We start from the raw sequence: 16,960 nt of genomic DNA, 5'->3' as shown, positions 1-16,960 counted from the left end.
AAGAGACCAGTCCTGCCAGATGAACTCTGCAGGAAGGATGTACATCACAAATGCTACATTGTAAGAATTATAATACACAGACAGCTGTTAACACTAATCCAGGGCTATTGGAATACAGTTATGGAAGAAACCTCACTATAAGCCAAAGGAAGCTTTTGACATTTAGCAACTTTAAAAATCAGTTATGTTCTGAATCTGCAAAGAGGTGAGCTGTTAAAAGCTCAGGAAGATGTTTAGTGGCTCAGTAAAAACTGTTGTTGAAGAAGGAATTGGTGAGCTTAGTTTTTCTGCAAGCATGTGGAAACAGATAGAACAGATTTTAGATAGAAATCAGATCATAGATCTAACTTGATTTTGTAAGGAGAGAAAATTCAGAAAATGGGAAAAATAAATTGCAATGTATGTGATATTTAATTACTCTGGAAGATAGAGATCAAACTCTGAAAACTTTAAAATTAACAATGAAATATGGGCTAGAACTAGACCACAAATGGAAAAGGAATCTGAACCTGATAATTGTTGCTTTAATTTCAATATAAAATATAATTTCCTGTCATAGGAGTAATAATGTCTCTGGCCTGAAACAAACTTCAGAATAGAAAGAGAAAATATTTGTCGTTACTCTTGTTATTTCATTTGTATTGTTTAGGGTTCTCTAGACCAGATAAGTGGATAGTAAATGCTTATAAGTGAAGTTCACTAAATGTGCAGCAGAATTCCTGGGGATTGTGGGGGTTTCTGTTTAAGTTTTCCAGTTAGTGGGGACTAGGGGATTGATGATGAATATGTGTTCCACTTCAGCCACGACTTGCACAACAGGTCTATGGGAGATTTGATCATGAGACTTGATCATTTCTCCACAATAGAATCATAAACAAAAGCAGGATTCCCTTTTGGTTTCCAGTAAAAAACATGAAGTGAAATAAAAATTACAATATGCAAGCCTCACTTCTTGTAAACTCTAGCATCAGGGTTTTGCATATATATCTTTATTTCCAAACTTTCATGTTTGAAAGCAGGTGAAAATCCACAGTAAGTTCAGAGACATAATTGTTTTTGGAAAGGTCACCAGTAGCTTGTGACTATTTTGACCTCTACAAATATAATACAATGGCACTGTAAGCCCTGCATAAAATACAGGAGGTACAGCAACAACAGGTAGATATTTACTGGCTTAAGTGTAGTCAAAGTGAATAAGCAAACACTGGAAAAGGGGCCTGGAAAGGTTTTACGAGCTTCCTCATTGAAGATACCAAAACTTCCACTGAGTGAAGTTCTGAGCAACCTGATCTAACTTTGGAGTTGCCTTACCTGGGACCAGGTGGCTGGATTAGATGATATCCCACCAAAAACTTCTTCCAACCTAAATTATTCTGTGGTGAGAGGCACCTGTTTCTGAACAATACAAACAGTGATTTTAATACATTATTCTGCTAGTGGTCAGAGGCATTGTGGGCTGCACAGCCAGGCTGCCACGAGAGGGAGGAAATGCTGGGTTTTTAACAAGGCGTAGCAAAAGCTTTGTGGGGCTCCCATGTGGGTGTAGCTGAGCTGAAAGCTTACACACAGACCTTGCTTCTCAGAAAGTGGCAATTTCCAAATGCCTGTTGTGTGTGCAGCCTGTGACACCAGCTAAAGAAACAGAGGAGGTTTCTTGGTTGCTGCTGTGATGCCAGGCAGATCCAGTGCCAAGCTTTAGCTGTTGTATCCAACACAGCGGCATGTGGATTTCGACTCGGCTGTATTAACTGAAGAAGGTAACTGCTCCAAGGAGCCTCTAGATAAACAAAAGAAAAACCATAAATCTTATTGCAGCTTCCACTTCTCAACTCTGCTTAGTCAGCAAGGGAAAAAGCTATGTGGATTTTGTATTTTAAATGTTGTTTAAATAGGGATGCTAATATGCCATGTTCTTAATTTTATGTAGTGCTTGCAATGTTCCTTCAGTTTTCAAGTACTGATCTCTGAATGATGATTTAATGATGAGTCTTCTTTTGTACCTAAAGAGTTTCAAAGGCAAATATACTTTATACTGTCAAAGTATAAAGAATATTTTCCATTAAACTGAGAAGATATTTTGATATAGCAAATCTATAGAAAATTCTTGTAGCTACAAAGAACTGCATTTTTGTACACATGCACAGAAAGGAGATTTGGTACTGTGTAGATAAAAAGAATTTATTTTAGCATTCAAACCACTGGAAGAACACATAGTTGCTGCTGAAAAAATCTTCCTGAAAATTGCTGTTAAATTCAGGAAAAAATTGCAACTATTTGGACCAAAATCTACAGTGTATATCAGTTTTTATAGCCTCAGAACAGTTTTATTATGTGAATAAGGTTTGCTACTTTTTCATTAAGCAGTTTGAACTAACACATTATATGAATTTATATATATATATATATATATATATATATATATATATATATGAGGCCAGAGCAGATAATAAGCTTCAAAATCTTAGTTTTTCCTTTAAAGTCCTTTTGTCAGGATATGGGAGAGTTGTAGAGATTCAGGCTGCAGATCTGTCCTGTATATTGGCTTGAGGATTTTGCAACCAAAACATGCCCACAGAAACTAATTTGCCTTTGTGGTACTAACTTGTCAGAATTCTTCTGCTTGGGAAGTTTTTTGACCTTTTCTTTTTAACATTTTGCATGCTGAGCTGTCACAAACAAATGTAACATTTTCTAGATTAGAGATACAAAGATTTTTTTTCCCTGTGGTAGTGAAGTCTGCATTTGTGGTAAAAGGGTAATTCTGTATTTGTGCTTTGACATTTAAGGGAAATCTCTGTGGTTGCCACAGAGCAGAAAAGAAACAACTTCTGATTGCTCTCTAATTTTTATGGTTTTGTAGAAGTGCTGTGCCACTAGTTTTTGGGTCCAACAATGCATGTATATTTCTGCTGCATATTTATGGAACTAAAACTTCTATTCTAAGACTGTACTGCTATCAGAGGAGGCATTTTGAGGATGGTTGTGTTTCTAGAAATCATTGTTCCTTTCATCCCATTTGATGTTCTGTGTGTTTACAGAAGTCAGTTCACTTCTCAGCTTTCTCAGGAAACTGTTTCAGTGGTGAAACTTCCCGTGGAAAGAGAACAAGCAAGTTAACATAATGAAAAAAAACTATCTTCTGCTGCTGCTTTTGAAGCTGTTTCTGGGTGGTTTGAGTCCAGGTTGTAGCAGGCTCAGCGTGCCAGCTCTGACTGAGCAGCTGGTTCTTTCTCTTCAGCACTGAGCTGGTGGCAGCAGCAGAGTTTAAGGAGAGGTCATATGTACAAGTACACCACAGCCAGAGACCCTGAAATCTTTGGGAGAGTGTAGCTGTTTCAGAGTTTACAATGCTACCTTCCCTTCTGTTTACTATTATTTCTTTGTTTTTTTCCTTTCCTCCTCCAGAATTCAAACCAGCCTTGTCAGAAGGAAGGGCCTTCAACTCTACCTGCACTGTTAAGCCTACAGCCTCTGCAGACTGGAAATTTTGCTGTTTCATTGTCATCAGTGAGCAATTGTGGTATCCCTGTCCTCTAGCACTTTTTCCACTGGAAAATGGAAATGAAGAGAAATATGGCAAAGTTGTTGTGGCTGCTGATGCTCTTTTCCAATATTGTGCCATTCAGCTGTGAGAAATCAATGAGAGAAAGAACTATTGAGCTGATGCAAGATGCACGTTTGATTGATGGGTATATAAAATATGTTCAACTAAACCCCCTTTATGAGTCCTGACAAGTGAGGAGGAAATGCTGAAGTGTGTGTAGATCAGCAGAGACATGGGTTGTTATGAGCACATAGCACTGAGCTACTGTTGCAGTGATATATTGGGAAGGAATTTTGGTTCAGAGGGTACTTAATGTAGGACTGTGTTATTCTAAACACCGTTGTGATTTTCTGGCCAGGTCTCATGGTTTAACCCCAGCTGGCAACTGAGCCCCACACAGCCCTTGCTCACTTGTCCCTCTGGTGGGATAAGGGAGAGAAACAGAAAAGTGAGAAAACTCATGAGTTGAGACAAAGACAGCTTAATAAGGAAAGCAAAAGACACGCACAAACAAAGCAAAACAAGGAATTAATTCACTACTTTCCACGACTAAGGTGTTCAGCCATCCCCAGGAAGCAGGGCTCCATCACACATAACATTTTCTTAGAAAGATAAACATTGTGGTTCTGAATGTCCTCTGCCTTCCTTCTTCTCCCCAACTTTATATGCTGAGCATGACCCATATGGTCTGGAATATCCCTTTGGCCAGCTGGGGTCAGCTGGCTCAGCTGTGTCCACCAGCAGCTTACTGTACACCCCTAACCTGCTCACTGGTGGGATGGGGTGAGAAGAAGAAGAGGCAGAAAAGAAGAGAGACTTTCAGGCATCTATTGCTGCAAGGATTATTGGCAATTAATAGTCTATGTGACTACAAACAGTGGAAGAAATTACACTTGGGTTAGAAAGGGAACAACTTATTTCTATCACAAGCCTTATTTATTTTCCATTCTAGCCACAATGACTTTGTACTGAAGCTGAGAATACTTTACCAAAATAGACTCAGTAAAGTCAACTTGAGAGAACTCAATGTGACCCACACAAACCTTGTGAAACTTCAGGCTGGTTATGTGGGAGCTCAGGTATGTATCGCTGTGGTCGTGAGGCTCAGACCATGTTTCTACATTTGCTTCCTTCCCAGCCACAAAAGTACTCCTAGCCCTGATTTTGGTTCTTTATGTTGAAAAAGAAAAATGATAATAGAACTGAAAAGCCAGAGACACTGTGGCCAGATACAGTCACAGCCACAATTTCATGACAATTTTGTTTCAAACGTTTGGGGGTTATAATTCAGACACTTCTAGTCTAAACAGCATAAATTAAAATAAGCTTATATTTGCTTTCCTGCATGTCCTGTGGAGTAGCTGAGTGTATAGGAGGCTTTAATCATGTCTGGAGTGGGTGCTCTTGCCTTGCATCATAACTCTTTTGTTGGGGAAAAAGCTGTAGTGGCAACTCCCTTGTAAACTGCAGGAAGTTATTTTGGTCTGTGCTCCTGAACTATGAGCAAACAGAAGTTTCCAAGTCAAAACACAAGTTATCTGGTTTACTTGTCAATGTCTCTTTCAGTTTTGGTCAGTGTATGTTCTTTGCAGCGCTCAGAACAAGGATGCTGTGCGCCTGACCTTAGAGCAAATTGATGTTGTCAAGAGGATGTGTAACAGCTATGAAGAACTGGAACTTGTGATGACTTCCCAAGGTGAAGCTCCTTGTAAAAGAATTTTTTAAAATGTGATTGCAGGAGGTGTGTACAGAGAGAGCAAGCAGATAAGTTATGCTTTAAAGAGTAACTTCAACATTTCCTCTGAACCACAGCCACTGACTGTGCACAGCCCTGGTCCACTGCAGACATGAGAAAGTGTGCCATATAGACATGTACTCTGTAAGCACCAATTCTACAAAAATGTCTTTATTATTGCTTGCAATTTACACAAACAGTTGCTGCTCGGCAGTGCTGGCTTCTTATCTGTCATGGAATCACTTTGGAATTATCTCCCTTTGTGTTTCCCAGGTATCTCTGACAGTAGAAGGATTGCATGTTTGATTGGAATAGAGGGTGGCCACTCCATTGACAGCAGCTTGGCAACACTGAGGATGTACTATGACTTAGGTGTTCGTTACATGACTTTAACACACTCCTGCAACACCCCTTGGTAACAATTGTGTGTGTTTTTGTGTGTCCATCTAATGCCGAGGAGTGGCAGCTACATGATGGGTGAAGTGTGGATTCAGACACAAACTTATCCTGTGGAAGGCTTTTAACCAAGTCAAGGTGATAGGTTTTAGGGGTAAATAGTTTTCCATGTGTACAGTGGGAGACTACATCCATTATTTAGTGCTTGTTATGATCATAATTTGGACACTTGACAATATGCTTGTCTTAAATTCCTTCACAAACATCAACATTACTGAACCTGAAAGTAGTTATGAACATAAAAAGCACTGCCAGAACAAGATACTTGTTATGTAGGTATCCTTATCCCCACATTTGGCTATGTGACATTGTAATAATTTCTCTTGTGTGTAGTGTAAGAGTTTTCAGCTGCTGATACCGTATTCTCCAGAATAATATGAAGTTTCTTCTCCCTCACTCCCCTTTTTAAGGTCTGAATCATCATCAAAAGGAATACACAACTTTTATCCTGGTGTTATTGGTCTGACTGCATTTGGCCAAGTAAGGATCTCTTTCAAATGCTAAGCTGCGCAATCTGTTGTGCAACTAACAACTTCTGGTCTCATCTTCTCAAAAGAAAATTGTCATTAAAATTTAATTATGGGAAGTTCTTGATAGTTAGGAGGTGATCAGGATTTAGTCAAACCAAATTCCCTGTGATGTGTCTTAGGGTAAAAGAAGTGTTAGATTTAGTTACAATTGTTTTAATACAGATTAGATGTATTAATTCATATGAGCAAGCAGTAAGATATGAATAACACTTCCAATGACTTATTTTAGGTTGACTAAGTTTTCTAAGTTTTGAGCATGTGATGGCATGCTGGTTAATTTTGAGTGAATAAATCACTAATGAATTAATAGGTACATAGAAACCAATACAGACACAGCATGTTTATGACTAGCTGACAGCTGCAGAATTATTCTATCTGTTTACATACACCAGCTAAACGGCTTCCTTTCAGGAAACTTAATACTGACACTGTTGTCTGTACATCTGTTTTAGGAAGTGGTAAAGGAGATGAATCGCCTGGGTATGCTGATAGATTTATCTCATACCTCATACTCCACAGTAAAAACTGCCCTCAATATCTCAAAAGCACCAGTAATTTTCAGCCACTCATCAGCATTTTCTGTTTGTAATCACTCAAGAAATGTTCCTGATGATATCCTACATCAACTGGTGAGTGATATGGTTCTTGGGTTTGTCTTTGGAGGAAGGAATTTGTTGGTTTTGCTTCTTGGGGGTTTTGTTTTTTGTTTTAATGGCAATGTTTGCATGGGTGCATTCAAATCATGATGTTTACTTTCCATCTCCTTCTATACCAAGTTCCTCCTGAACTTGATATAGAAGCTGATCCTTGAGCAGCAGCTTACAATTGCTTCTGAGACATTTTCTTTGGGTTATGTTTAGCCTTTGACTACAAAAACAAGGTGTTTGGAAATACTTTGAAAATCTGGTTGAGTTGTTTGATGTAGTCACTGCGCTTCTGTTGATTCAGTCTGCAAACAAGTAAAATGAACACAGGGGAAAGGACAGGGAGGTAAAGCCTTGTGTTGCCATCTGAACTTTGACTTAGTATTGCTGTTCTAACTGATGGATGGGTGTAGAAGATTCTATATAAGATGCCCATGAAGTTGCAGGGCACAAGTGTTCACTCATCACCTGTCTCTTCATATCTTTCAGAAAAAGAACAAGGGAATTATCATGGTGACTTTCAATGCAGATGTACTGGCCTGTGGCAGAAAAGTTGTTAATATTTCTACCCTTGCAGGTTTGATGTTAATACACTGTAGTTTTTGCGGGTTCTATGGATTTATATAAATTCTATGAATATTCTGGTGCACGCATCATTTTCAAGGTCATGTGAATTACACTGCTTGTTTATTCCATCCACACCTTAGCCCAGTCTTGTTACTTTTTGTTCTAACACTCATTAAACAATAGCAGGAGGTACAAGATGTGTGTGTAGCTGGAGGACACGATGCTCACAAACAGCCAACAACCATTAATCCCAAAGTAGTTGTTACTTTCTGGAAAACACCTTAAGCCTATGTAATTAAGATTGGGAAACATAGGTATGTAATGGATAATAAAAATTCTATTGGTATAATTGGGCTACTTGTTAGGAATGAATGTGCTGTGATGATCATGTCTCTTTCCTCATTTTCATTTCATCAGTGTAGTTGTCATTTTGAAGGTTGCTGCCTGATGGGGTGTCTTTTGACTTTTTTAGAAAGGATTTGATCAAGATCTCACAATTAGGGAGAGCTGTTACCTAGTGCCAATATGTGTGAACTGTTATATTTCATTTTAGCTAGATGCTTAGATGTTGTTTTCTTGATATTTTCTTTCAGATCATTTTGACCATATAAAGGAAATTGCAGGCTCAGAATCGATAGGAATTGGTGGTGACTATGATGGAGTGGAACGGTTAGTAATGTTGTACATACATTGACATTTGCTTCTTAAATTATGTGGGTTTTGATTCATTTAAGGGGGAAAAAAGAAGGCAGACTAAAATACTGGTATCAGACTACCTTGTAATGAGCACTAAACCAAGTTTTATGAAAGAGGGGCACAATGATCCATTTTTAGAACTGCATGAAGCAGTGCTATAAATGTAGAAATGGACCCTCATGCCCTGTGAACTCTGAAGCTGTGTGTTCTAAGTGGTGGTTTGTGTATATAAAACCAGTGATGGAAATTGTTTTGCTCCAAAACCACAGATGAATGACAGAAAAACTGCCCCAACCTTTATATAGTAAATGGTTCAGTCTAGAGAGATGCCACAAAACTCTTTCCTCCACTATCCCTGGGGAAAGCCCAAAGAGTTTGGGTGCTGTGAAACCACTCCTGCTTTTGGGGCTTGGGAAGTGTTTGAGGCAAGCAGACCCTGATAAGCAGCCCACCACAAAACCTCTCCTCACTCTTGGACCACAGCAGTTACAGCACAGGAAATAAATGCAGATTGGGTGGCATTTGATGCTGTAATGCTCAACTTTTTTTTTTTTTTTTCTTCTTCTTTTTATCTTTCTGTTAAATGATTATCTCCTTTTTCTTTTTTCTTTTTCTCCTGGAGTCAGGCCTGCTTGGGAATGAAAGTCAGAGTCAGGCTCCAATCTGTAGTACAAACATAAACCCATTGTATCAGCTGCCATGATATCATATCTCTGAAACTATAATTCCCAAAATAAAAACAGTTTGCAACAAAAAGACATATTTTATCACATGCATTTTATCAGAGACTATCAGTTAAATTGGTGGTGGAGTTGTTGAGGTCCTAATTCCTGCTAGTAATGCCATAGATTTATTGAGATATGCTTATCATCATACATTTATGGAAAAGAAAAACAACAAAAATATTAGTTATCTCAAAACAATGTCAAAGTCTTATGGAAATACAATTTAAAACAGCTGTTTAATGCAGGTTTTGCAGCATTTTATTTCTAAATTCTTTTTATTCTGACAAAAATTAGCACAAGGCATAGATCAGTTTTGCTTTTTGTAATTTCTTTAGTAGGGGGCTCTGAATATGTTTCTTTCCACTGCCTAAACAATTGGCTTAATTCAATCCAATATTATAATTCTAATTGGTTTATTTTTTTTTGAAAAAATACTTTGTAAGCAACAGAGTTCACAGAATTGCCTGCGACTCCAGAGATCATGTGCTTGTAGGTTTCCTTTTGTTCTCAGTTACAGTGGATTGCCCCACTTCATTTGTGATGCAACTGTTTCCTCTTACTCCAAAGGCCAGATGGAAAGCGTGGATTAACATATACATGAATTTCTGGTTATTTTTTCCCCTTTTGTTCTAATATCCTCCCATGCTGTTGTTTTGCGTCTATAGAAGTGCATCTTCATTCCAGTTGTGTTCTGTTTATTGGGTCCTATGTGAGGAAAAAGCCTTTTGTTGTGTCCTAGAACTGTTTCTTTTTATCAGCTGAATTCTCAGAGGAAGAATTGGGTCCAAAGTGAGCTCACTTCAGAAGTCAATATGTGCGAAAGACTAATTAAAAACCCTTTTCTCCAGTTTGTCAGTGACATGTGTTGAATGTTCTTGTGTGACTCTTGCCAACAGCTTTCCTGAGGGATTGGAAGATGTCTCCAAATACCCTTCTTTAATAGAGGAACTTCTTAGAAGAGGATGGAATGAAACTGAACTGAAAGGAGTCTTAAGGGAAAACTTTCTCCGTGTCTTCAGGGAAGTAGAAAATGTAAGATTAAAATCCAAACTGAATATTGATTCCTACTAAGAGGGAAAGAGGAACTGTTGGTGTCTTGTTGTTTATTTTTTGGGTGGGTTTTCTCTTTGTTGCTTTTTGTTTGTTTGTTTTGTTTTGTTTTATGTGTTTTGTTTTGCAGGGATTTTTTGTTCAATGAGAGAGATATGAGGGAATGTAAGCACCTAATTCAGTAAATCCAAATGCTGGGAAAGAAACCAAGATGGCAAGAGAGCGTTAGCAGCATAAAGGAAAATGAGGGAGAGCAGACAAAGCTCTTTGGAAGTTTTTCTCTCTGCAGTAATCTGATAAGCACACATCAGTGACTTCTAAATGGAATCACTTCATGGTTTGGAGAAACTGCGGATGTACCAGCATCACAGTCTGGCTGTGTTCGCTGGGGCAGGAAGGAATGTTGACTCCTGCAAATAATTTAATTCTTGTCATGGGATTGGGCTGCTTTTCAAAAGGCTTCTGCCATGGCCAGATCACTAACAAGCCATAAATATAACAACTAGATCACAATGAGCTTTAAGTATAGACGGTAGAAATAAATCCAAAAAGATGAGGGAGGAGAGGAGGGAGGGAAACTGGATAAGACTATGACCCGCCTCAATGGTAACTTTTACAAATGGCTCTGCTGAAACTTCCAGACTTCTTGCCTCCTACTGCTTTTATTTACAGGGATAAGTAAGTAGATATTACACACAAAGCCCTATAGATCACAGATATTTCACAGTGACCCCTCTTCCACTTGTCTTTTTTTGGCATGTTGGATGAACAGAAATTAGGGAAAATTGTACTGTTCTTGTTAACCTATCTACATAATGCTGACTTCATTGTGTGGCAGACTGACATTATGGAGAGGCTCAAATTCATCACATCTAACCAATCTGTGGGACTTTGTATGGTTTTTCCCTTCTAAATTAGAGACTATGAAGCTTTGTCTTGAGAGTGTGATCTCACTTCAGGGAAGAAAGCTCATGAGTTTGTTTGCTCCATATGTGGAGAGCGCCAGACAAAGAACAGCCAGGCCTGTGACTCTTGCCTGTAATGTGTTTGTGCTGAATTCTGGGAAGTGTTTCATAGGAATGCAATCAGCAGAATAATGATGTTGATTTCCTCACATTCAGATGTGGTTTTGCAATACACTTTGAGCTGGGTAACTTGAAACAGCATTGAATTTGCTAGCTGCACAAAGCTTTTTGCTGTTGTGCCAGTCTGGCTTTCAGGGACAACCTTTTGAATTTTTGTAGGTGCGGAACACTTTTGGAGTAATGGATGTAGGTGAAAGTGAAATTCTGCAAGAAGTACAAAATTCCTGTCGCCTAGACCTACGTAAGCCTCAGCTTCAGCCATCCAGGTCCTTTGGATTTCCTTCTATGGCACAACCTCTTAGTCTGACACTTCTGTCATGTTTAATGCTGCATTATGGATCATGGATCTATGGAGCCTAGAGAGAGATTTGTGGAGTACTCTGCAATGCAACTACTTCTCTTCCTGTGATTTCTTAATGGAAAACTATAATAAATTTTAAAAATAATTTCTATAAATTCATATGCATACTTGAAAAGTCATGTAAATTATAAATGATGTAGCAAAAGTATTTAGAATTTTAATATCATCTTGGCTAGACCAGGACCTACATTGTTAATGGAGGATATTCACATTTAAAGAATAAATTCTATAATACTTGATGCATGGTTTTGGTACCCATATTGTGGAATAAATACTGGAATCCAGAACCAGCAGCTCCACACAAGAATTAGCGATTATGATTAAGACATCTGTGCCAAGAAGTTTTCAAATATTACTTCTTGTTAAATCATACAACTTCTATCAATAGTTGATGGCTTACTCAGAGAAGGCCATCCCCTGCCATATGGGGATAAGTGTTTTTTTTGGTTTGCTTGGGGTTGTTTTTTTGTAAGATGACAGGATGAGTGACAAACCTATTCCAGTTTAAACTGCATGACTACAACTAGCTTTAGAGACCCATCCTGCAGTACTAAACTCTTATTTTTGAACTCTGATCAAGAGAGTGGGCAACTGGACAGATGCTGAAGGGTGGAGGTAAATCTCTTACATTCAGGTGCAGACAATATTGTAGATACTTTTCTATAATTTGTGGACAGCTGTTTGCAGCATTTTCACGATGATGGGAGCAAGAACAAGTCAGGACAAAGCAGGGATTCTGGCTAGTAAGAGGGTTGTGGAAATATTTTTGACATTTAAACAATTATCCTTATCAGTAACATATTTTATTATTTCATTTCTATTCTAGCTGGCTAAAATCAGACCATGGCCAGTGGATTCATAGACATGAGATTAGGGAAAGATCTTTTTATTATAAATCTGCTGTTTTGGCCTTTGTAATATGTTTTGAAATACACAAGGTGTGTGAGGTTAGATGCTCCTGTTGCAGAGAAGAGCATAAATTGAGATAGGCCTGTTCTTTGTAGGTTCAAAACTGACATTTTAGTCAAATATACTGAGATTCATTATGAAATTGTAAGATAGCAGCACCACATTGCTTTTGTATGGTCAGTTCCCAATGCTTGCTGGTAAGTGCTTTCCCATGATACTTACTGTTAATTGTGATTTTACTTTTATTTACTGATATGACATCTACAGAATTTAGCCTTAATGTAGAATAAAAGCCTTGTAATTGCTCTAAGGAAAGCATTTGTAAACACACAAAGTATTCAACAACTGAAAGAGAAGGCTGAGCATGAACAGGATGAAGAACATTATTTTTTTTCTAGAGGAATTTGAGACTGTTCCTACCATCAGTTTCTGCACTCTGTAGGGTTTCTGGAAGGATCCTGTTCTTTTATAGCTTCAAAATTAAGCTTCATTAATTCTTTTGATAAGATGGTCTCCTTGATAAATATATTCTAATTATACTCCTGTACATTACCAAATTCTTTACAAATCATACGGAACAATATAGTTGCACACCAAAAAAGTCAACTTTTAAAGAATAGTTTCTCAATAAATACTGATCCTGGATATGCATGTAGAAAAGGGAATTACTGATTCAGTAATTCTGGCCTCCCTGATATTGTTTAACTATCATCAGAACACGTTTTACTGGCAAACTGATGAACGCAATAGGGCAAATATTTAATTCCCACCAGTACTTCTTCTGATAGGTTCATAAGCTTATGAAAACTGCCATCCATGGTCTCTTTTCTCAGAACTAGTACTCTGATATTTGTTACATTACACAAAATGTAAGACGCTTCTTTATTCCTTCCAGCTGTTTTCTTTATAGTGTATGGTCACTTTACTGCCTGCTAATTTTTGCTTTTTTTCCTTCCCATACTACACAATGGACTAAAAATATATATTCCTCTTCTTAAAGATACATAAAATACATTTATATTACTTGTCTTATCTATTATGTATTCTACTTATTTGTTGACTGCTTGTGCAATGAGTAATTTGTAACCTTGTGGCAAAACACAGACATGAAATTTCAATAAAATATTGTTTAAAATTGTGTAAGGATACTGGTGCAATCTCACAAAACAATGTAGATGGTCAGAAGCCCATGGGACCCTGAAAGAACCATGCACCCCTGTGGCAGAAAGAAGGCCAGAGTATCATGAGGACTCTGGGTCAATAACAGAGGGAAGGGTTGCCCCTTCCATGGCAGGCAGGAGAAATTGGTTTAATCCTGGATCTAGGCAGTCAGCCTCATCTAAATTCAGATACTGCTGAACCCATCCAAGGAAGTGCCCATGGGAAGGGATCAGCCAGTGCAGTGAGTCCATGAGGACAGTGCTACCTGTAGCAAATCCCTCCCCAAGCTGTCAAGGCATGGAGAGCAAGGCATATGGGGAACCAGGCAGGCTGCCTGCATCAGGGTCAGGAAAACCTCTGCCTCACAGCACTTCTCACAGATGTGTCCTGACCTAGAAGGCCCTTTTTCATTACCAGCTACAATGTTAATTCAGAATGCCTCAAATAAGCTGCTTGCGTGAAACAAAATCAGAAGGCAAAATCAACAGGTGAAATCTTTCATGCTGATTATCCATGTTATCTAGCTTATTTAATAGATGCAGATAATTTATTTTTCTTAAACAATCAAAGCCACACAACTTGAAACATGGTAGAAAGGCACCTTATTAGTAATTAATTTCAAAAGTAAAATAATGTGAGATATACCTGTGACTACTCTCAGAAAAACTAGTTACCCTTCACTCTGGAGCTGGTGTCTCCAGCCCTGATAGCAACTTGTAGTATTCACAACTCTGCATTTGTAACATCTCAAGCATAAAATGATTGCACTCTGTTTTCTGCCTCCCAATGTGAGGATGATTCATGCTGCAATTGAATGCCTTTGCCCTACCCCAATTAATAACATCCATTTGCATTGGTAATTTGAATGCATTCAGGTTCAGCTGACAGATTCTATTATGGCTGCTGGTATCAGTGAAGTACCAGATATAACTGAGATATAAACTTTGTAATAAGCTTTGTTGGCTGCCAAATGAAAGAATGCAAGTCATGACTTACCTCTTTTAAATAATGAGTTGTGCTAACATGAATTATGAAAATATTTATTACTATTTCTGTAAATCTCAAAATCTATGTACTATGAAGCACCTTAGGTTGATTTTCATAAGACCCAAAGTGGAAGGCATCTTAAACAATCAAAAGCATATGCTTTTACACATGTGATATGAACAGCCAAGAACTACAGGCATAATATTGATGCAGACTATTGATTTGGTTCTAAAAGGTTGGCGCCAGGGCCTTTCTCTAATACTATCCTTTTCCTGACTAATGGACTGTAGCATCCACAGAAATAAATTACTTCAGTTATGAGTTGTCTCATCTGGGCAAGTAGTGATGCTAGAAACTAAACCTCCAAAGTCTGCTGCTGCTCTGACACATGTGACAGTTCTGTCACCTAAAATCTGAGTATTTCAGTTCCTGTACCAAACTTCCACCCAGCAGGTGACTTGTCTGGGCCATGGAAGGACTGCTGCATGTTTTACATTGGATACAAACTATTCAGCTATGCTTAACATCTACATTCCTTCTTGCATGTCATTGAGCTGCTCAAGCAACATGCCAGCATATTTCTGTTTCCAGGTCAGCAAACATTGTGCACTAAGTCTAGCCACCTATATGAATATGAGTTTATTGATGTTGTTTGATTTTACACCTAAGGTTCAGTGGGCATCTGTATCACAGAATCAACTTTGCAAAGCCAGGTGTTGCATCCCCCTCCCGTTCTGAAGGGAGGAGCAGTGCCCCAGCAGTTCATGGCTGAGCCAGCTCTGGCTGCTGCACTGCTCTGGCCTTGGCTGCAGGTTGTCTCCTCCCTTCCCAGAGACAGCACTGGTGTTTGTACAAGCTGGTTCAGCAGGATGGTCTTGCAGAAAACTTTTCCTCCTTCAAGGGATGAATTTCCTGCTGGTCATGTCAGTGATTGGGTTAACCAAGCCCATTGTTAGGGGAGGAAAGCAGTGGAAAAGCAGAGTGAGACTGAAGCAACTTGTATTCCTTCCATTTCATATTGAAAGCAGCAGTTCTGTTTGCTCTTCTCTGGATTTATATATATAGAAATGATCAAATTGCTTCAAATTCTGAAAATGTAACATGTTTAAACTACAAAAGAATCAAATAACCAGAGGATTGTTCTCACTAATAGTGGCTCTCTTTTGCTCTTAAGATTTTTGCATTTAATTTGCAGACCCAGAGCAGTATTTTAGTTGATCTGCTGAACTGTTTTCAGGACACTGATCCTGGATAACCTTGCTTGGACTGTTCTGGAAGGCTTGATTCAGTGGTTCAAGAATTACCTTTTTCCTTTTTGTTCTTCATTTATTTTTTTTTAATCTGGTCTTGATTTTTTGTCTTGCTATCTTACCTAGAAGCCTTACATCTACATAGAAAAACTTGACATGGGAATGGTTATTTGCTGCTATTATAATTATCTTTTTTTTAATCTTCTGACACCAGAGAAATGGAAAAAGTTCCTCACTAACCTTCATGTTTATTTATAACTTCATTATGACTTTTCTTTTTTTCCGTAAAGCAAAAACAACAACAAACCCCGCTTTCCAAAAACTGTGATCTCAGAGATGCATTGGACTTGATTCAGTTGCTTCTGTCATGAGGCAACAAATAGTGGAGGGGAAAAAAGAAACTAGCAAAGTTCAGCATTTATTTTACAATAGAAAAATGTTTCTGCTTCTAATTAAGGCTCTGGTCCGAACAGCCAGAACTCAAATGAGAGGGCACTTAATTTTGCTCTTTTGCTGTTGCTTCTCCCCAGATTGTTTTTTAAACTCCATTAATATGATTCTTTCCTCTGTATAATGGATATTTTCCTCTGAAACCCTTTCTCAGCACCTGGTCTATCTGTTTTCATAATTTTTTTTATTTTTTTTTTGTTGATTCTGCAATTAAATTAAGGAAAACATAAAGCCCAGGAAACAAGAATTCAAGTTCCCCTGAGGATTGTTGCTGAGAAACAAGATAAAGATCAAACTAAGTGAGATTAAAATTGAAACTAATACAAGTTTCATCACACAATTCAAAAGAAGGTCCCCTTAGACTGGAATACTAACATTTGAAAAAAGTTTAATACAGGTTTGGATTTGGATTAACCTTTGGAGTTTCCTCCTGTAGATAAATTCAGCATCTCAAGAAACTTGTCTAGGCCTATGCTCAGTTTCTTCTCTGAGCCCTTAATTAAAAATTAAATACACCATGACAAATCTACCCATGCTGAAAATGTAACTGATCTGAAAATCTATCCACAGAGTAGCATTTTTTCCAGCATCTTAATTCTACACTAAAAATTACTGCCATGTTTAACAAGTTTTTTGTAGAACACCTTGATACATTTGTTCTTACCTGAATGTGCAGAACCTGGGTGAGTAGGAAAGAAATAGTATCTCAAAGACTAAGCAACTTTTCAGTTTCTAAAGATGAGAGTAAAGTTTCTTTGTAGAAATCACTATTCTGTGTATCAAATACGAGTAATTTTACAAGTGAAGCAG

The 16,960-nt window shown here is 38.1% G+C and overlaps 1 protein-coding gene across 2 annotated transcripts; it reads left to right on the top strand.

Annotated features, from left to right (window-relative positions):
* The first annotated feature begins 1,664 nt into the window (after positions 1–1,664).
* On the top strand, positions 1,665–13,396 carry LOC131582819 (dipeptidase 2-like). 2 transcript variants are annotated; one of them, XM_058846337.1, is made up of 11 exons: positions 1,665–1,757; positions 3,406–3,689; positions 4,497–4,623; positions 5,111–5,240; positions 5,553–5,694; positions 6,146–6,215; positions 6,718–6,894; positions 7,399–7,486; positions 8,070–8,145; positions 9,794–9,929; positions 11,192–13,396. In XM_058846337.1, exons 2-11 carry the CDS (start codon positions 3,556–3,558, stop codon positions 11,390–11,392), a joined length of 1,281 nt encoding a protein of 426 aa, XP_058702320.1. In that variant the 5' UTR covers positions 1,665–1,757; positions 3,406–3,555; the 3' UTR covers positions 11,393–13,396. The 2 variants fall into 2 exon arrangements, with proteins under 2 accessions (XP_058702320.1, XP_058702322.1); XM_058846339.1 differs by lacking the exons at positions 1,665–1,757; positions 3,406–3,689 and having other exon boundaries at positions 4,500–4,623; positions 5,137–5,240.
* Positions 13,397–16,960: the final 3,564 nt, after the last annotated feature.

This window comes from Poecile atricapillus, chromosome 10, assembly GCF_030490865.1.
Source record: "Poecile atricapillus isolate bPoeAtr1 chromosome 10, bPoeAtr1.hap1, whole genome shotgun sequence".
NCBI lineage: Eukaryota > Metazoa > Chordata > Aves > Passeriformes > Paridae > Poecile > Poecile atricapillus.
This window is presented reverse-complemented; position numbering and strand designations above follow the sequence as displayed.